We start from the raw sequence: 20,974 nt of genomic DNA on the forward strand, positions 1-20,974 counted from the left end.
TGCAGCATTTTCCTAGCAAATGGCCGTATGTATGCTTCCTCGTTAGAACAGAGCGCTTGAGACAGAGGCTGAATCAACTCCGAATGTATTCATCACTGCATATTCACTAGGCCGGTGACCCAGAAGGCAAAGCGATGCCACTTGCCGTGAGGCTGAGCTCACAATGCAAACGTGCCGGCACCTATCACACTGGCCAGGGCAGAAGAAGTAACACCGCCAGACCCCCCCCCCCCCCCTACCGGGCAGGTAGCCCGTCAAACATTTCGGTGAACCGCCTCACGCAATACAATCCAACGCTATGAATCTCCGTTCCCGATTCCCTGTTGAACACGTGCCGAGTATGAAAAAGGCGCTACGAAAATACGAGCACCGCATGAAAGCCACAAACGAACATGCAATCTCACACTTTGGTTATTTCAATGTGCCATTGTGCATGGTAGGTATGCCTTACGACACAAACATGAACTAAAACTGCCTGAACGTCAGACGTTCTAAAACGAGGTTGCCTATCCTCGCCCACCCTGATTGTCGAACAAACACAAGGCTATAGAGAACACAACTTAATCGGGTATCAAAGGAGCCCAGGTTTTCATAAAGCTAACATAGCTGGCCATTCCCCTGATGAGCGATCGGTCCTATTCTCCATCAAGCATCATAACAATTGATTGCGATACCGCGTTAACGCACCTCCCAACGATACCGGCCACACACGAAAGCATGGGATTGAACACGTGTCACTAGCGTTCTCCGGCATCACCTTTGATGAGGGCCGGGTTTCGAGCAGTAAGAGAGTCGAGTCCAACCCGTCGGCAGTAGCGATGGGAAGCAACTAGCAACACAGCTGCGTCGGATTCGCCGCGATACCGGCGGCGACAACCGACAAACGGACAAATCCTGAGCGAACTCTCAGCAATGTGACTGAACACTGCGCCACAGTGCTTAACTATCCCTCAGAAACCTGAGTATCTAGCTACCGATTGGCCTACGAAAGCCGGGAATTAGCACACAATATGCATAGGGCAACTAACAGTTGTGACTATGAAATCGCTATTTGAAGCGCAAACGTAACAAATGTGCAAATCACGGACGCTGCACATGAACAGTGCTGATTAATGATAATTCCATGCGATAATAACGCGACTAGAATCACAGACCAGTGAAGATGAGTAAGCATAGACTAAGCTACCTACCTAGAACTCCTACCTGATGTCAAACAAGTTAAATATACTGACCAGTGATAGACAGCTAATTTCAACAATCACCCGGAATAACTTAACCCATAACAATTAACCAGCTAAGAGCGGTGCAACAAAACGAACGATAAAATAAAACGTTCGATAATAATAATATGAAGGGCGTAAGTAAGGTATGATCTTGCATGCATCCTTGCATATCCAATGACGCCTAACGTTGACAAGGATAACAGCCTCTACATCTACACCGAGCATTTCCGAGCACAGATGTTCAACGAGCTAAGCGGGTCGAGATCCGGCGCATGAGCTATACCGTCTGGTTATGTCATCACGGCCGACAGAAACTGGCCGTCGTTTTCCGCTCCGGCCGGTTCCGGCGGGGCGCTGAATGTCCCTCACGTCCTTCACTACCGGTGCTGGTTAAGCTCTTCTTCCGTCCCCCACGGGTACTGACATTTGTTTACGAGTGACGGGATGGAGACGTTCTCTCTAAGCGTTCCGCAGCAGCGGCTGGCCGCTCTCCGAATCACCTTCCTTCTGGGCGGCGCCGGCGGCGGGCGGAGGGTTCCGCACCGGCTGTTGAGCATACACGCAGATAGCTGCCGACACGATGGCGATCGCCACAGCCGTGTTGGCGTACACAGGAATACCGAATATCATCCAACACAGTACCGCCGTGAACATGAGCTCCAGCGCGCTGGCGAACGTCTTCAGGATCGAGTCGAGCGAGTGCAGGAAGTAGCAGGTGACGATGCCCACCGTGGCGTTATTGAAGACGATCATTAGCACCGCCGGGCGGGCCACGGAGCGCAGTGCCGAGGCCGTCAGCGCCGCAGACAGCTCGCCGCGAACAGCCAGGGTGAGCACGGCGAACACAATGGAGTCGGCGTACATGAAGGCGTTCTGGAGCATCACGTCGACGCCGGCGGCGCCCTGCTTCAGTAGGTACTCGTTGTACACGCCGGCCGTGCACGAACAGAACACCTGGAGGCACGGGAACACGTGCAAGCAAGCTGTCAGTATCGGGGAGATAACAGTTGACGTCGGGACCCACGAACAGCTCTGCCACAACGTCGAGGACTGAATAAGCCCGCTTTATGCTTTAAAATGACGTACTCAAGCGCCATTTTTGAACATTTAAGCGTTTACATATAGTGAAAAGTTCGGCTATCACTTACGCCCACTGCTGACAAGTGTTGGCGAAAGAAGTTAAAATCACGAAAAAAGCATGGTCAAAAGAGACAACACACTGACGCCCCGGGCAACAAATAAACTTCATTATGGCGGCCTCCGTCGTACGCGGCTCACCTGCACCAGGATCAGCAGCAGGTTGATGCTGAAGATGCCGTCGTGCCACATCTTGCCGGCCTGAGCAGACGCTGGTCCGCCGAAATTGAGCTGCTTGATGACGCATCCCAGGGTCAGCAACAGCAGCGAAAACCACTGCCGGCCCGACAGCCGCCGTTTGAACAGCACCTGTCAACATATCACAGTCAGAAAATCAACGGTTACCATTTGCAGGGGAAAGGCGACTTTTCCGTCCTACAACCAAAGCAAAAGTTTCTATCGAAACATGACATTTAAAATCAGCAATATATCGACAAACATGGTTACAACTCCGGAAACTCGCTTTGAGCAATGCAAGGTCCAAGTAACCATATAAAGCAAAACTCGTAGTCCACATAAAAATTCACATAAAAGGAAACAGCGGGTCTTGAAATGAGGAAAACAGACTACGTACACGAAATAAAAATATTCACTCGCCAGCCCCGGTGGGTCATTATTCAACAAAACCGGACAGTGAAACCATGGGCGGCGCCACCGGGGGGGACGGGGGGGACAGGTCCCCCGCTATCGAAAGTTAGGGGGGTACAGTACCCCCCCCCCTATCGGCGAGGCCCGTTCTAGTTGATAATAATGCATTATAGAGCTATCCGTCGCGAATTTAATGCATCGTTGGTTAATCAAGGCAGGTTCTGAATAAAGATTGCTGTTGGGATGCATCGCAGGGGGTCCTGGCCATCTGCAAAAGGTGTGGAGCTGTGACGCCTGTAGTTATAAGGTGATCGGCAGGGCCTCGGGGATCGTGCCCCCTTTTTGGGGCGCCAGGCAGGGTTATTACTTATTACCTCCCCACCCCACTGCCAGACCCCATTGCCGATAAAACCAAGTTCACTGAAATTCCATAGATTTCCGTTACTATATGAAAATTTTCCATTCCTAATTAGTCAAATTCAAGCATGGCAGTTCTACCACATGAACCATTTGAAATCTATGCCATTTAACCCCAGCACTTGTGGGGAGAAGTGTTCGGATAGATCACAGGCAGGACCAAAAAAGCACGCAGTAGCCCAAGACCTTATAATTGGATATAGCATCGGCTCCATCTCGTCAAGGGGTTCGATAGCACTCGTTTTTTTTTCTGCAAAACTAAGTTCGGTCGGCGGCCGAACGGCTGGGGGTCTAATCGAGCCCCCCATCCCATCCCTCCCCTTCTTACGTCAGCGGCTGTGAAAATGTCATTACCAGCTGTTGAAGTTGGTCAACAAGGTTGATTAACGAAGTTAATCAACAAGGACCGGAATCCTACCCTGGGGCATTTCACCTGCAGAGGTCGCCGGACCTGAGACCCTTTCACTCAATTTTTTCAACGGTGCATGCGCTCGTTTTTCCCGCGAAGCTCTTGGCAAGTAAAATCCATCAGAAAGTGTGATCAAATAACGGCTGGTGACCTTCCATGACCTAGCATGACCTTTTGAGTGACCACCGATGACATGACCACTGACGGCTAGCCATTAGCTGCACCCTGCCCGTTGCATATGGATCAGGTGGTGATGTCATGATTCTGAAATTATATTGCAGTTTTGGCGCACTTGTCAGAGCAGAAGACATTCCCACTTTTCCTCCATGACTATATGATGGTGAAGCCCTGAAGCTGACCAGACGTAAGATCAAAAATTTAAAAGTACGAAACGTAAGAATAGCTGGCACTGCTACTCATACCTAAGCAATTCGCAGCTTGTAGGAAACCAGCTTTGAGTTGGCAAGACTGCAAATTTTGATTTAGAGGCAAGGATGCTTGAAAAGGTGATCGATCTTAGGTGTCCTAGGATAAGTTTGGAAACGGGATGCACCATTCGATGTGTTTTGGGCCTTGCCAAGTTTCGCGGCGTTACGTGCCTCGTTTTTTTTTTTGCATACACGATCAGTATCTACTTTTGGGATTTTCGATTTTCGGTCCCCGTCCCCCCCTATCGAAAACCCGTGGCGCCGCCCCTGAGTGAAACGGATCATGAACCACAGGACAATAATCGCTCTCTCGCCTCAACTTCACGGCAAGGCAGCATGTCACTAACCAGCCATGCTACGATCGTTACTATAGTTTCTGGTCTTGCACCGCCCATCCATCAAAATTCTGTGTATAAAAAACCATAGCTTGATGATAATCGTAACAGCCACACCCCCCCATGAGGCTATGGGATTGTTCGCTGACTATCCGTCCTATCGTCAATCGCCAGCAGTCCGGGATCGTCCATTCACCCCTCCCTACCCGTCCCTCGGCCGCTGGGAGCAGTACCGTGACGAACTATTTGCACTGCGATAACAAACTGTGTCAACGGAACTCGGCATGGGGCGGCCTGAGAGGCCCCGCAGAGAGCTACACCCGTTCCCAACCCAACCATGGTGAGGCAATAGGTTAGGTGCACGCCTTCACCTCAACAGGGAAAACCAGCTTCAAAAATGCATACACATTCGTTGGCGGCATGCACCTATACGGGCCAGAGTGTGTCCCATCGTGTGTGCGTGGCGCAATGTGGTTTAGTGATTTATCGCACTCACTGACGTCGATAAACAAAATGACGGTTTGCGTACCCCTAGTGTAGTTTCCCGACCCGCCTCTACTCGCCGGACGTTACACCAACTATTCCACTGTGCTTCCATTCTGGTGTGCTTCCCTACCGTCCCTAACCCAAAGTCTCACACACATTAACACAAATCAGCCCTCTGACCTGAAACATGACGCCGGTGACGACGACGCGCAGCTGCAGCAGCAGGAAGTAGGTGGTCGGGTCGAACGCCTTGAGGTTGACGAACGTCAGCATGTTGTAGATGCAGTAGAGCACGGCCGGCACCAGGTACAGCAGGCACGCTGTCGGTGACGTAAGTGAGAAAAAAACGTCACTATATCATGGCCGTACAATTAGAATATCAGTTTCATGGTCATACAATATCGTCACGCTTGTGGCTATTTATGATCCATTTGGCCACACTGGGGACAGTGCGAAGCGAATTAACTGATACGAGACATTTATGTAATTCAACACGGACAAATGAAAACAAATAAGCTTCTGAAGGTTGCTTGCTCTACATGGATTTGAGTGCGCACCATGACTAAAAATACACTTACCTCGGCGGTTAGCAATGATCCCTTCGACGAGTGCAGATAGCTGCCATTTTTGCCTGAAATAATAAACACCTTGTATGCATCTATTTTAACCACAAAGACCAGCTTAAAAAATGGCCCCATGAACATGCGACTCAAAATTATGCTGTTGTAGGAAAACGCATGACCAAATAATTACTATGATAATCTTAAATTAGCCAGTAAACACATAAAGAATCTATAACCAAAACTAACGACAATGCCATTTTTACCCATTGCATTCTTGCGACACAATTCACTAGCGTAGGTATGCGAAAAAAACAGGAAGTCACGCCTATTCCGATCCTCTGCCTTGACGTGTAAGCTCCTCTTCCAATGGGATGCCAGCTGCGCCGTAGAGCTCAATGGGAAGTAGGGGTGTATCTATTATTGAACAATGGATTATGGAAGTGACACTGTGTCAGTTGCATACTTCTAGCAACAACCTATTCTGTCATTAACTGTATCATATAGAACAAAAACAAGCCTTATCCTAACCAAAGGTTAATAATACATCACAGAACTAAAGCAACAGCTGTTCTTCAATGGTATTTATGCTACAAGCATACACATGGATACCTTCCTATTAGTTTTGTTCTGCCAAGCAAAAAATCAAACATCCTCAAAACTCCCATACATACACTTATTATGTTACTCTTAAGGCTTGAACTAAATATTTGGTACCATACTCACTTGTGCAGATACAGTGCCAGGGACATGAATAGCTTGGTGAACTCGGTCAAAATTACAACAGTCACTGTGTTGTAGTCATAGCTGTTGTCCTTGTTCTTTGTAGCAGTCACCAGGATTCCTACAGAAACAAGATCATTGTAATAAACATCATGATATAAGGTCAAGTAAAGTACAAATCTCCACATCAAAGAGCAGTAGCAGCCAGCAGGCATCCCCAAACAAAACCCTAGCCATTTTTTCTTTAAAACATCTATACAGCTATGTGCAATCATATAACCTGTCCATAAAAAATAAATAATATGGTCCAGCTGACTAAATGGTAGGATACAGCTCATTTAAATATTAGATAGGTACCCCACACAACATGAATCTTATAAATAAAATTGGCTTACCCTGATTTATGAAGAGAGCCATGTAGGCAATGAAGATGAACAGGCTCCATTTGGTTGGGAAGAGGTCTTTTAGTTTCTGTGCAAGGGACATGGCTCCTTCTCTGAAATGAAGTAATGAAGCTATTATCGAATAATTGTATGTAAGTAAGATTGCTACAGTGCCACACGTACTATATTTTCATTTCTATGCTACAATCACAATCAATGTCCAAAAGAGCAAAAAGCATACTTTTCAAGAGTCTGGACTTTGTCAAAACATTTTTAGCTAGCATCAATGCGATAACCAGCTACTATCTAATCAAACCCAACATAAAGCATTATGGAAGCATAATCAACCACCAAAACTTTGCTGTCAACTTATAAACTGTTTTAACCAATCATCAATAGCTGGAATTAATTTGTAGACTGTTGGTCAGTTGATTTAGTCAATGTTTATTACAGCTGTAATTTTGGGATGGTAGGTACCTACCTGCTAAACCAACTAATTATTATAATTATTAGTTGGTTTAGCAGGTAGGTACCTACCATCCCAAAATGCCAACTAAGCATGTTATCAAGCATAACACGACGATGACACCACAACACAATGGTGAAAGTTGGAAAGTGGAACTTGGAAGTGAAAGCTGAAACTTATAGCCTCTTAGATCGAAATAGCTTTGCTCTCGGCCTCTCCTATAACAACATGACTAGCTCTTGGACTAGCATTTTTTATGAAAATGAAAACACACCTGGACCTCTTGCTTTGGGAAATTCACGCTTACATCGCTCCTCGCGGCCCAGACGCCCCAAACCAAATGCGATTTACTCATAAAATGTGACATCGATGTGAAAGCTTCTGTTCAGAATTTGAGCTCACACTGAGATACCATAAGGCTGCCTTCAGGGCCTCAGGAAAATCAGAGCTTTCTTTGTTCTTGCTGTATTTTTGTGGAATTTTTCTCTCGTGCGACATAATACATGACATAAGAAGCTCAATTCAAAGTTTTGAATTTTACCAGGGCACGAGAAATGGCCAAAAGTTGTGCGATTTGGTCACGTTGCCATAGAAACTGGCAAAGCAAAAAGATCCGACACCGATTCTAGCAGTATTGAACAGGAGATGACAAACTATGAACGTATCAGCAGCGTCACGAAGTGTCAGCTTAGTCAGAAAACAAACAAATAGGAAGCAACCACTAAATTATAGACTGTCAAAATACGGTGAATAACAATTGCGCTGTGTACAAACTGCGACCAGTAAACGACGTGAACGCACTATCCACAGTATGCAGCATAATAAACGTGGTGTGCTCAACTATTTTGCCGGGTGCTTCTCACCTTGTAAGCCTGCAAGCATTGACGATTCTCAGTGCAATCATGTTTAGCAACGAAGCCTCGGTCCACGGAACAAATGACTGGATCGTCCAAAGGAATATGGCCAGCTCGAACGGACGGCAACACTTAGCCAAATGAGAGGCTGTGTAGAAATGAGATCATTTCTACACATGAACATACATCAGGTGACGAACGGGTGGCGGATCAATAACGATAGCCGCCCACACAATTATGCGAATGTGATAACATCGTCGACCCATATCCGTGCTGTTATAAAAACACAGACTGTAAGAGATGTTTCATGAGTGACGTACGGCCCTCCAGCAAAAGAGTGGTTGGTTAGCCAATGTGCTTTGATTTTGGTGTAATAACTTTGAATATCACAGACACTCCTGTAAAATGACTCAATAGAAATGATCAGAGGGTTCGCGCACACACTTCGGCAATGGTTTTCAACAGCCGCTAGACGTACCTACTCAGCAATGCAGATCGCTCATTGTGATGTTGGCAACCAACCACTAAATACCTGGAGGGCCGTACCTGCTCATCGCTCATGTTTCGCAATTCGCATACAATCTCCATGTACGGTGCCACGTCATGCCATCGTTTGAATGCTTAGTCTATCCCTTCAGGACCGTTATACGGAATCGTGTCACCCAAAGTCTTGCCATTCTTGGAGTGAAGCCATACGGCAGCAACCGGGCCGCCCTGTTTCAAAGTACACTAACAGCGCCCCGAAAAGCAAAACCGGTTTCTATCAACATTCAACCTGGGATGCTTACCATGCAGGTTGAAAAACCGAAGGGGCTGGCCAAGATTTTCACAGATGGGGCTGGCAACCGCTCAGCGGTTAGCAGTGAGCCGTGATTGTGAACGATCATCACCATTGAGTTAAACATGTTCTTCAATCTTCACCACTTAATTCAGTGAACTGGCAAGTGGCAGGATCAAAATCTTGTCTCAACACAACGAAGCCGCATCCCTACAAACGACGGTACGCTGTCACACATATAGCGCAAACAACCAAAGATACCTATAATAAACAGAGAACCGACCTCCCTGGATCAGAGGTCATAAAGACATCGGATGACAAGGTGATAAAAGTGTCAGTCATGTATTTATCAACCGTCACTTGACTATCGTGCATTTCACACATAAATAACCGCACACCCACTCAATTCTTCGGCAGTATTGCTCAGTGCTTGTGCACCTACTTTTGTCGTCAGCATATTCAATTCGTGCAATATAGATACGCGTAAAGCAAGCGTTTGCTACTAGTCTCATGCTATCAAAACTAAACCAGCACAGTACAGCACAGCACTTCAAACATTGCTAATGACCAGTTAACTTTGATCGATATTCAATACTAAAGCACAAAACTCCACACCATACAACGACCGCCCTTCTCTCACCAGTCCCAAAACAGTTGGCCCGTTCCGAGTTGGAGAGGGCGACGAAGTGATACTTCGGGCGAGAAGAGACCGGCTGAGTCCGGCCCACTCGGCAAGGCACCCTAGAGACGGGGTCGCTGCAGCATCCATAGGCCCATACGCGGGGTTGGATCGCACCGGGACAGGACATTCAACCTACAACGGTCGAGGTGCCTCAGACACTACGCTTACCGTGATCAACAAGATCGGTGAGTGATCAGCGAGACAGCTGACCGGGCTTACTGTAAGTGGCAGCTGTTGTAAGGTTTCAGACTGATGATGGCATCAGGAGTGAATGAACTGTCACGATCAGCAAATAAATTATCGATTATCTAGTCGAAATGAACAGAATATGTGACTTCACCAGAACAGATGACTTTAAAAAGGCCGCACCTTGAATATGATCACTAAAATATGTGTCGATTGCCGAGCTTCCACACAATGCATCTTGACACCCAGATTACGGTGTGAATCCTGACATCCATAAAGAGAGTCACAACTGAACAACGACGGTCAAATGCCCTGACCAGCGAGCAATATGCATAGGACACAAGTCAGATCTCGCGCCAAACGAGGCATCTAAAAACCGATTAGACGTTGTGATCTAAGATGGCACCCTGTAAACCTATGACTAGAAGTGAGCATTCCACGTGAGCACAAAATCGTTCGGTGAGAGACGACAAGTCCCGATGACGCGTCCCCACGCCTACCAAACACACAGCTGTAGACCCACGCGGCACATTCAGTCCCGCTTCTTGTTCCACTTCTTTTTGCGGGGCATCATGGCCTTCATGAGCTCTTCCTCGTCGATTTCCTTTACCTTGAGGTAGCGCGGAGCAAAGGCGATCCACACAATTGTCACCACTGCGGGTCGAAAAAAGGAGCGTGCAATGTGTCAGGGCGCGGGCTTCGCGGAGAGTCTGCTCGTGAGGCTCGTCCAGCAGCAATTTGTTAGAAGATGGATAAATATCCTCATAAATGTTGTCCTTTTAGGAGAAAAGAGTGAAACATTTACGATAATTGCTTTCTTAAAGAAACATGTCAACGAATCAGACAGAAAAATGATTCTGATGAGTAGTGGCAACTGGCAATCACTTTTTACACAAGATAAGAACATATGGTGCTATCGTATTCATTCAAGTTGATAAGCAATTAATTGAAAACCAATGACACAACATATGTTTCTACTTTCTACCATCTTAGCCAAGGTACTTGCCTGAAATAATAATAGGAAAAAGGGTGGTGAATCCACAGTAAGCTGTCTTGTAATAAAAAGTCTCCAGTCCAAAATAGATGATAGTTATCATCAAAGTGCATATTGCTGCACTAATCAATCTGAAAGTGAGAAAACAGGTATTTCAGGGATAAAATGTCAATAACACTCCCCTGAAAAGCAAGTGTGGAAAGGTGAAAAGGTAACCAATTGAATGTTTAACAAGTGAATGAAGCATTGCGATTCAAAATATGAGCACCAGCCTTTAGCATCTTTGATGGCTAATAACACCATCACCATATATGTATTACATTGCATACTTACGGATAGTATTCTATCCTGAAGGCACTGTGAATAAGAATGACAGCCTGCAGGACATGGAAGGTCCCAAATATTCTTCCTAGGCCAGGAGTCACTGCAACATGAAAAATGTTAAACATTTGTTAACTTACTATCCATATACAAGAAATAAAGGTACAAATATCTGTATGTTTACACAGCAGGCACATTGTAAATACATAAGTTCAAACAGATTTAGTTATCATTCAAATCATGCCAGCTTCCAGACCTACACAACATGCATAATATAGTTGGATATATCAATTGTGTAGCTCTGAATTACATATACATCAACAGCTTTTGTCACTGGCCGAATATATTCACACATTTTGTCAGGGAAAGTGGAAACAGAAATAAAAGCTTTCCTACTTTGTTACAAGCTAGAAAAAAACACTTAAAATCAATGTTGTCCATTTTAGAGTGACCATCCCACTTTAACATTAGTTTTGAGTTGAGATAGCCAAATGGGGTCCCTGGCTTGAACTGACTGGTTTGAACACTCAAAACATCAAGAAATGTCTCAAATAGAAAAAATCTAATTTCAAAGTTGCAGCACTTTGGATTCAGAGGGGCTAATGCATTTGAATGCCCCTCTGAATGTGTGATGTCAGCGCAGATCTAAAGATTTCCAATTTTTTACTAAAATGTTTGGTAGCATGTGGTTATATGCTGCATTGCGCGCATGAAGTGCCGCACTTTCAGCTGCCAAATTATTGCTTCCAAATAAAGTCACTAGGAACAGCGGAGATCCCAAAAATAAAAAAGGAAAAGTCCAATATCTTGAGAACCAGTGAATATTTTTCGGTGAAATTTGGAAGACATTCGTTTTCTCTCTTTCTGAACCGAGCAGCATCACTTTCATGCCAATCCATTAACTTTTTTGAAGGTGGGAACCGAGGGTCCCTTAAACATAGGTACTTTACTTACCTGGCATGTGTTTTTGACTTCCAGCAAAAAGTTGATTGCCTAAATAGTTTTCTGTATCCAAATAGCATCTAATGGCAGTTGCCATGCTGATAAATGCAACAAAAGCTATCCAGCCTCTGAGAGCATAGATCATAGAATGAACCATTTTCACGCTATTGCATGATTACAAATGAAACTCTAAAATAAACTCTCTGTTACTGCCGTACCTAACAAAACATCTCGTATCCCACGTCAACATTATAACTGTGTTTGAAGAAAACGTATATGCTAGTCAGGTATTGCTGATGGTGCATAAAAGCCAATCACAGTGATCTGAGAGTCGAAATAGTCCAATCACCTTGACGATTCTGCCTTGAACATTTTTCTGCGCACCTTTGACAACAGTTTTTATACGCAACATTCGCGCCATTGATGCCGCATTTGTTTGTTTCCATATGAGTGATGTGGAAACAAAAGAAGCTTTGTGTGAGTAAAGTAAATTTTGTGTGGTTTCCGTCTGTATATCTATGGGTTTTCGACTAATTGTATACACTAGTTTTCGAGACGATGTCAAAATTCACCAACAAAAAGCAATGATGCGATAACGCGACTGCAGACATCTCGCGTCGGTATTCGAACGTGGGCGAAAATAAGTGTGGGCCACCCAACACACCCAAGTCGCGACCAGATGGAAATGCGGCACTACAGTAGGAACTAGGAAATCCTGGAGCACCGCCCGCCCGACAACTGCATCTGGGTTTCATTGAGATTAAAGATCACAGACCGCAATCAGAGACCAGATACCAGGGCTAAATGACTTCCATTTCGTGCGACTCCGACCTCTAAAAAGCTGTTACATCCGACTGCCGAGGCGCCAGTTGATATTTCTTTTCTCTAACGCAAATCACTCTTTTAGCTCGACTGATAATACAAAGGAAAAATAAATTGAGGTCAGGATACGAATCCAGTGTATGCATTGGTCGCATAGTTCATCACAATCAGCAGTACAAAAGACTGTGTATTTCAGTAAGGGAATTGCAATGTAACAGACCAAGGGAGCGACAATACAACAGGCCCTACCGCACCTACCAGCGTCAGCGCATTACACAGAGGTGTTAGAAAAGCGTGCGCACCGCACCGGCCTGAGCGCAGCCCGTCAGTCTTCATTTATGTATCCTGCACCCCAGGCGCACCCCACACGGGACGGTACCGACGCGTAAATCTGCACTCTTCCGGCCAGTCTCGAAAGACAGCCGACTGTCTTGACTGTCTCAGTGACATATGTCTGACCACCCCCGCTACGGCCACAATCAGAACCCCAGCGCCGCCACAGCCGAGATGAGGCGCGGGGCGAACCACAGGGCAGTGCACAGCTGCCAGCCAGCGGTCGGTCCGATTACGAGCACGCTGAGGACGACCCAGAGGCCACGTCCGTCCCGCACTGCGCACCGCGGCGGGACGGGCCAGCTCGCCAGCGGCGGCTACCACGGCGGTATCACAGTCATAAGCCTCTGGTATCACTACCGAGCTCGGAATGCAGCGCTCTATAATCGGCCAACGGAAACTGGACAGCGGTGAAGAAACTGGAAGAGGGAGAGTAGAGATAGGAGTAATCACCGTTGTGGTGACTGGTGACGTGAGACGTGACCGCGGGGGAGTCTGCCTGCAGGACAGACCGCCTACCCATTAGTGTGACGATAACAACCAAACATACACATTATACGTAGCCCAACAATCCGGCGCCGACGGCCGTCCGGCCGGCCACCATTGGTAGTGAGTTTCTCGCTGGCGGCGCGAGGCCCGCGGCTGCCCATGAACACCTGCATTCACCACACACCAACTCAGTCCGCCTTCCGCGTGCGTCGCTTCCGGGCCTCGGGGCTGCTCTTCTCCTTGGGAGCCGACTCCTCCTCCTCTTCCTCCTCTTCTGCTTCTTCCTTCTCTTCATCGTCATCTTTGCCATCTCCCGACTGCTTCTTAGCGGCCTGTGAACGGATTCGGTCCGTCAACAGAACACTCACGCGTAAAGAAAGAACTGACATGACGATCAACTTACAGTAGCTGGAATGCAGCGACGTTACCACTAATCAACCACATTTTCCCGACGATCATTTGAAGTTTAGGTCAATTACAGTTTAGCGTTTATCACACACCTTTCAACAACAAATTAACAGAACAGATCACTTGCTGACACTTATCCTGAGTACAGCCGAAAAAAAACGGAACAGGATAATTGCGTCAACGAGGAAACCAGTCACGTTTTGACACTATCGAGTACCAGGCACCAGGCAGGATCGAGTATCAAAGTGACAAGGGACAATCCATGATCAAAACGTGCTTGCTAATCAAAACGTTTCATCCATCCCGGCCGACAGAAGTGTGTGTAATGTGTATGTGTGTGTGTGGGGGGGGGGGGGGGAGTAGGGATGAGGGGCTTATGCCACTCCCAGACGGGGCGTTCCACGACAAATCGACAAGTGCCCTGCACCCTCATATTTTATTTTTTGCTTAAAATTGGTCTAATGGGTTGTGATGGGCGGGGAAGCCAGCTGTGACAAGGATTTTTTTCTTCGAACAACGGTTTCCGAGATATAGCCTCGGGCAATTCCTGGAGGTCGCGCTGCAGCCCTATGTTTGGCGGCCTATAACTCAAAAACTATTGGTTTTCTAAGATAAAAATTGATATGGTTCAACTCACAATCAACCAACAAACATTTAAGCTATCTCGGATTTTCAATTTTTGAAAATTTTGATCACGTGATCTTTTGACATATTTTTCGAAGAGTGACCTTGATATTTTCCCCACTGAAAGTTGCAATTTTGTCTGATGACGATTGAAGCCTTATCAATTGTCATTCATATGCGAAAATAAAAAAAGTGGATATCGCCCTGCGTTGACCTCAGGTCAGGTCATTTTTATGACCTGTCCATTATTACGAGCGGGAGCGACAGCGAGATCTCGAGAATAAAGCAAGATAGCGACAAGCGGTAAACGGTGCAGGGTACACACGGATAAGGTCTATAATATTTACTGAGGTCATTTTCAGGTCAGGTCAAAGATGACGTCACAGGAGCAAAAAGGAAGTAAAAATTGCGGCACTACATATATATGAAGTTTTTCTCGAATAACTTTCAAGGTATCCCAGCTAGGAACAAACTAATAGCACCATCGTGATCCTCTCGTCGATCCGCATCGAAACATATGTATGTTGACCTCGAAAGGTCGAAAGGTCAAAAGTTGACCTTAGGTCACGTGACCTAAGGTCAACTTTTGACCTTTCGACCTTTCGAGGTCAACATACATATGTTTCGATGCGGATCGACGAGAGGATCACGATGGTGCTATTAGTTTGTTCCTAGCTGGGATACCTTGAAAGTTATTCGAGAAAAACTTCATATATATGTATTGACTTCCTTTTTGCTCTTGTGACGTCATCTTTGACCTGACCTGAAAATGACCTCAGTAAAAATTATAGACCTTATCCGTGTGCACCCTGCACCGTTTACCGCTTGTCGCTATCTTGCTTAATTCTCGAGATCTCGCTGTCGCTCCCACTCGTCACGTGACCTAAGGTCAACTTTTGACCTTTCGACCTTTCCAGGTCAACATATATATGTTTCGATGCGGATCGACGAGAGGATCACGATGGTGCTATTAGTTTGTTTCTAGCCGGGATACCTTGAAAGTTATTCGAGAAAAACTTCATATATATGTAGTGCCGCAATTTTGACTTCCATTTTGCTCCTGTGACGTCATCTTTGACCTGACCTGAAAATGACCTCACTAAATATTATAGACCTTATCCGTGTGTACCCTGCACCGTTTACCGCTTGTCGCTATCTTGCTTTATTCTCGAGATCTCGCTGCCGCTCCCGCTCGTAATAATGGACAGGTCATCAAAATGACCTGACCTGAGGTCAAAGCGGGGCGATATCCACTTTTTTTATTTTCGCATATGAATGACAATTGATAAGGCTTTAATCGTCATCAGACAAAATTGCAACTTTCAGTGGGGAAAATATCAAGGTCACTCTTCGAAAAATAGGTCAAAAGGTCACGTGATCAAAATTTTCAAAAATTGAAAATCCGAGATAGCCAAAATGTTTTTTGGTTGATTGTGAGTTGAACCATATAAAGTTTTTATCATAGAAAACCAATAGTTTTTGAGTTATAGGCCGCCAAACATAGGGCTGCAGCGCGACCTCAAGGAATTGCCCGAGGCTATATCTCGGAAACCGTTGTTCGAAGAAAAAAATCCTTGCCACAGCTGGCTTTCCCGCCCATCACAACCCTTTACACCAGTTTTCAACGAAAAATAAAATATGAGGGTGCAAATTTAATTTTTTATTTGTCGATTTGTCGTGGAACGCCCCAGACGGTTTTTTCACTAAGGTCACGTGAGGTCATCGGAGTTTTTGGTCAATAAATCGCGACCAAAACGATTTTTAGTAAGAGAGTCGTGAAAGGCTCAAATGAATGCAGAACGATTGGCCGAATCGAATGATATGCAGCTTCACCGACAAAAAAGTTGACCATTCGACGACCTATGACAGGCAAAGCGATGGTATCAAGTCATTGCCCTGCGACCATTTTGCCTGGTTGTTGACTGGACCCGAAATAATCACTAGTTGACTTAAAATTAAAAAAAAAAATGGGTACTAATCGCTGCGTTTCGTAACGGCCCGCTCGCTTATTTTTCCGTGAGGCTCTAGTTTCTTCGAGGACAAAACGACAAGGAGGTCGTACTAGCCTCCCTCGGTCATAACATAGGTAGTTATGTTGAAAACCAATAGGTCCCGCAATGCTCGAGAAGGTGACTGCTTAAGATAATCTATTTGAATAAATAACTTAAAAACAGAAAAAAACTTATGGGTATTGAAAGCAGGAAATACCGTACTAACGAAACGTATGCCAAATAATCAATATACGAGTAGTCCAAACAGGGCCTGTTTCACCGGTAATAGCAGCACGCTGCTATTACACGTGTCGAATCGCCGCTACCCTCGCCACAGCCCCTCCTGAAGCTGGTCCCCATCACGATGGGTGCGTCGCAGGACGCACGTCTGGCCCGGCAGAAGAGTCTGACTCAGCCGTAGACGGCGAAGTAGCTCCACCGGCTTCTTCATCAAAATCCAGCGTATTTGGCCAGCTCATCGAGAATGGGAGAAAGCTAGCCCCAAGCGACTTCGAGGTTCCATGGGGCGAAATATTTTATCCCCTACTCACTACGCATTACGTTACGATACGCTATATGCCCAGCTTTGAGACACTCGGAAGTCGGACCCCGTCATCTGACTCACGTCGTCGTCCTTTTTGGTGATCTCCGGCGGCAGCTCGCCCGATTTTTGCGCGCAGCACACGTCGATGCAGCAGACGAACAGGAGTCCGAGAAGGGCGCCGATGATGACGGTGGCCAGGATGAAGAGCAGGTAGCTGCCCCAGACGGGCACGCCGTACTCCTCCGTCAGAGAGGTGTGCACGTTCTGCCGGGATGGACGCAGGGGCGGGGTTACGAAAAGGACGCAGAAGTCATCGGCACCCGTACGGTATGTACATGTACACGATGTCGGACAGTTGCAATAATTAGCCACGGGCATGTAACAATTTTTAGTTAAGAATTCATCAGTAAAAGTGTTCACTTCATGGAAAATGGTATGACTTGCACTCCAACTTCATCTGACTTGTAAATTATGGAGTATGGACTGCAGCTGGCTTGTAGACAAAAGACTGTAAAGTGTAATTGGCTTCCATAACACACATAGTTGGCACTGATGCAGCTTGAACCAAACTGTCAAAACCCATCAACTCTGGTGCAAGTCACTCCCAACTAAGTTACGGTAGACATCAATGTAACTTTCTGCCAAATAAAACTGCAGAATGGCAAGACAATCACAGGACTCACCCGCAACACCATCGAGAGCCGGAAGAACTGGGCCAGGACGGACATCTGCACAGAGTCGGGTGCCTTCCAGCTGGACACGGTCTCCAGCTGCTGCCACTTCTTCTCCTCCACAAAGCTGATGAACTGCTCGCGGTCACGAGAGCCCTTGTACTGACGGAAAATGCCATCCTTTACACTGAAAGTGGTAAGACAATGTAAATGAAGGGAAACCAAACATGTCATTGGAATGTTGTAAGAAAGTAAGAATCTCAAATGTACAATTTTAAATTAACTGTTACAACACAAAACTGATAATCAGATGGCCCTATACAAATAATATCTGAAGCTGAAAAGTTCAAGTGACAGATACACATACCGTAAAATGGGGTGTTAAGGGACAGTGGGGTGTTAAGGGACAGTTGCATGGGAAAAACTTTGAGTCATATTAACTTCCTAATTTGAGAAGGTTCAATAAAAACTTCAGTGTGGTAGTTGACACTGTTTTGCTCTTGACCATAGGAGAAAATGGTATGGTTTTTCATGCAAGTGATTTGGTTCAAAAATGGATTTGAAAATCATGCTACATTTTCACAAAATTGAAACATCTCCAAAACTCTGTGTGTACCACATAAACTAGTGGGTGTACAGGGAAAATGAATGCATAGGTGTATTGTCACATGTATTGCACATGTTTCCTGAAAAACTTGTGCAAATCCACCCATTCATTCATCATCCTCTTCCTCTTTTCCGGATACATGCATATTTTGAGGTGGATGTGGGGTGCTAAGGAACAGGGAAGAAAAAAATAAAAAATAATATCTAAATATAATTTAATTAAGTAGGCATGGAAAACACCAAATTCCACATAAAATGCTGGCAAGTTCATGCTTTTATCTCTTACACATCTTAAGCTATGTAACAAAACATCTCAACACTCTCTTTTACAATGATGGGTCAATGGAGACTGATGTAAGTAAATGTGATGTCATCATAAAAAGGCTAAAACAAAGAGGGCAACATAATGACAAGTGACAAGCTTCAACATGGGTTTTTATTAATGACAGAAGATTACTTTTTAGTTCTGTTTACCTTATAATTAGCACATTTTCCACAAGCGTAAACTGCATTACACGTAATTGGCTAAAATGGTCATTAGTGGTGAATGAACCTGACTTGTTTTATGACAGAATATGCAAAACATTTCAATAAATAAATTGTGTGCCCTTCCACACCCCAATTGTGGGCATTTGATGACCATTTCTTGGAATAATATAGGTGTCCCTTAACACCCCACATTGGGGTGCTAAGGGACAGTGATGAAAAATAATAAAAAATAATATGCAGGTATAAATCTTAAAAACTTTAATGTGGCAGGCATGTAAAGCACCAAATTCCACATAAAATGCTGACAATTTGATGCTTCTATCTCCAACCCTTCTTGAGTTATATAACAAAACACCTCAAAACTGTCCCTTAAAGGGACCCTCCCACCTTAACATTAGATTTGAGTTGAGATAGCCAAAATGGGGTCCCTGGCTCACAATTACCGGTTTCGGCACTCACAACATCGAGAAATGCCTTAAATCGGTAATATTGAATTTCAAAATTGCAGCATTTTGATTCAGAGGGGCTAATGCTTAGGAATACCCCTCTGAATGTGTGACGTCAGCGCAAATATCTAACGATTTTTAAATGTTTGACTAAAACGTTTTGTAGCACGCGGTGGTATATGCTATTTGCGCGCAACATCTGCCGCAAACGCCGCACTTCTAAAATAAAGTCGCTAGAAACAGCGGAGATCCCAATAAAAGTAAACAAAAGTAAAAGTCTAATATCTTGAAAACCGGTGTATATTTTTCGGTGAAATTTGGTAGATATTCGTTTTTGCTCTTTCTGAACCGAGCGACATCACTTTCATGCCAATTCATAAACTTTTTTGAAGGTGGGAGGGTCCCTTTAACACCCCATTTTACGGTACATTTTCAAACATCTGAGGGTAATACAATTATGATTCTGCAAGTACCTATCTAAAAATACAAACAGATTGAACTCACTGGAAGATAGTAGGTAGAGCAGTTATCATGAAGCGCCCACTGAGGCCTGGCGACTCAGTGATGTCCACAGCTCCGACCTTGATCTCCAAGTCTTCACTCCAGGTGGCAAACTCAGACCAGATGGGCTGAAGAGCCTTGCATGCTGGACACCATGGTGCATAACTATTGGACAAAGACATTTTTTTGTCAGATTGAGTTCGGGACATTCATCTACCATTACTTGTTCCCTGGTATTGGTATTGCAAATTATTGGGAGATCATTATGCTGCAATGCATACTGAACTGACACTTGACAATATGTAATGCATGACTTTGTGTGAATACAAAACACTAAATATTTACGTTGTCCAAGATTTGCTTGAGCAAATGTAAGTGACCTTAATCATTACTAGGTCATGGTTTTTCCAAATAACTGAACCTGTTCCAATCAGTGGCAGTTCTGTGCAGAACCCAAAACAGCAAATTAAAGTAGTGTCCTGAAAATCACATTCCAATTCTTTCTTGGTTTATCTAGCATCCTATCTAGCATTTCAGAGCAAATCCATAACAAAATAGTGACCTTTCGGCTTTCCTAAGGACTTTTGAATGAAATAAGAAGAAATTAATATATTTTTGGCAAACATACTTCAAGGTCTCTTCACAAAGGCAAAAACAAAGTTATCATCATAGTATTCAATATTGAGGCATAAGTTGCGCATGACAGATACAGACTTTTCCGCATACTTACAACTCCACCATCCATTCACCGTCGAGGAGTTGAGACCAATCATCTTCTCCTATGTGTTTCAATGTACCTTTTCCATGAGAAAGCCCTAAAACCAGAAATATACAAGAAATAGCAATAACGGCCCTAGAGCCAGCGCTCATGGACGACGCCATATTCAAAGGATGACGTCACACGAATTCTGACTTGTAATTGGTTCCCTTTACAGACGCGTGGCTCAGCTTCAGGGGGCGGGGCTTTTCGGTTTGTAGATGCCAAAAACACTGCCAAATCTACGTGATGGAGTTTCACGCCACATAAACAGCTGCAGTCATTGGGATTATTTGCATGCTTGGAAAACTAGCATATATGTGGCTTTGTTACTATATAGAAAGGTACAGCAATAATATTTTCGTGGTAACCAGCGGTACC

At 45.0% G+C, this 20,974-nt stretch overlaps 3 protein-coding genes across 5 annotated transcripts; all 3 read right to left on the bottom strand.

Moving 5' to 3' along the window:
* Nucleotides 1–68: 68 nt before the first annotated feature.
* Nucleotides 69–7,674, bottom strand: LOC122368268 (UDP-galactose transporter senju-like). Of its 3 annotated transcripts, none has more exons than XM_043342038.1 (7): nucleotides 7,430–7,674; nucleotides 6,702–6,802; nucleotides 6,310–6,427; nucleotides 5,602–5,654; nucleotides 5,204–5,343; nucleotides 2,502–2,669; nucleotides 69–2,177 (listed from the first exon to the last, which is right to left on the bottom strand). In XM_043342038.1, exons 2-7 carry the CDS (start codon nucleotides 6,790–6,792, stop codon nucleotides 1,683–1,685), a joined length of 1,065 nt encoding a protein of 354 aa, XP_043197973.1. In that variant the 5' UTR covers nucleotides 6,793–6,802; nucleotides 7,430–7,674; the 3' UTR covers nucleotides 69–1,682. The 3 variants fall into 3 exon arrangements, with proteins under 3 accessions (XP_043197973.1, XP_043197970.1, XP_043197972.1); XM_043342035.1 differs by having other exon boundaries at nucleotides 7,463–7,622; XM_043342037.1 differs by lacking the exon at nucleotides 7,430–7,674 and adding an exon at nucleotides 7,227–7,356 and having other exon boundaries at nucleotides 6,702–6,821.
* A 1,428-nt stretch (nucleotides 7,675–9,102) lies between these two features.
* On the bottom strand, nucleotides 9,103–12,121 carry LOC122368269. The gene is made up of 4 exons (XM_043342039.1): nucleotides 11,925–12,121; nucleotides 10,983–11,073; nucleotides 10,662–10,780; nucleotides 9,103–10,309 (listed from the first exon to the last, which is right to left on the bottom strand). The coding sequence occupies exons 1-4, from the start codon at nucleotides 12,067–12,069 to the stop codon at nucleotides 10,188–10,190; spliced, it is 477 nt and encodes a 158-aa protein (XP_043197974.1). The 5' UTR covers nucleotides 12,070–12,121; the 3' UTR covers nucleotides 9,103–10,187.
* Nucleotides 12,122–12,908: 787 nt separating this feature from the next.
* Nucleotides 12,909–20,756, bottom strand: LOC122368270 (thioredoxin-related transmembrane protein 1-like). The gene is made up of 5 exons (XM_043342040.1): nucleotides 20,567–20,756; nucleotides 19,840–20,001; nucleotides 17,807–17,981; nucleotides 17,205–17,387; nucleotides 12,909–13,888 (listed from the first exon to the last, which is right to left on the bottom strand). Exons 1-5 carry the CDS (start codon nucleotides 20,716–20,718, stop codon nucleotides 13,745–13,747), a joined length of 816 nt encoding a protein of 271 aa, XP_043197975.1. The 5' UTR covers nucleotides 20,719–20,756; the 3' UTR covers nucleotides 12,909–13,744.
* Nucleotides 20,757–20,974: the final 218 nt, after the last annotated feature.

This window comes from Amphibalanus amphitrite, unplaced genomic scaffold, assembly GCF_019059575.1.
Source record: "Amphibalanus amphitrite isolate SeventyFive unplaced genomic scaffold, NRLGWU_Aamphi_draft 000935F_arrow, whole genome shotgun sequence".
NCBI lineage: Eukaryota > Metazoa > Arthropoda > Thecostraca > Balanomorpha > Balanidae > Amphibalanus > Amphibalanus amphitrite.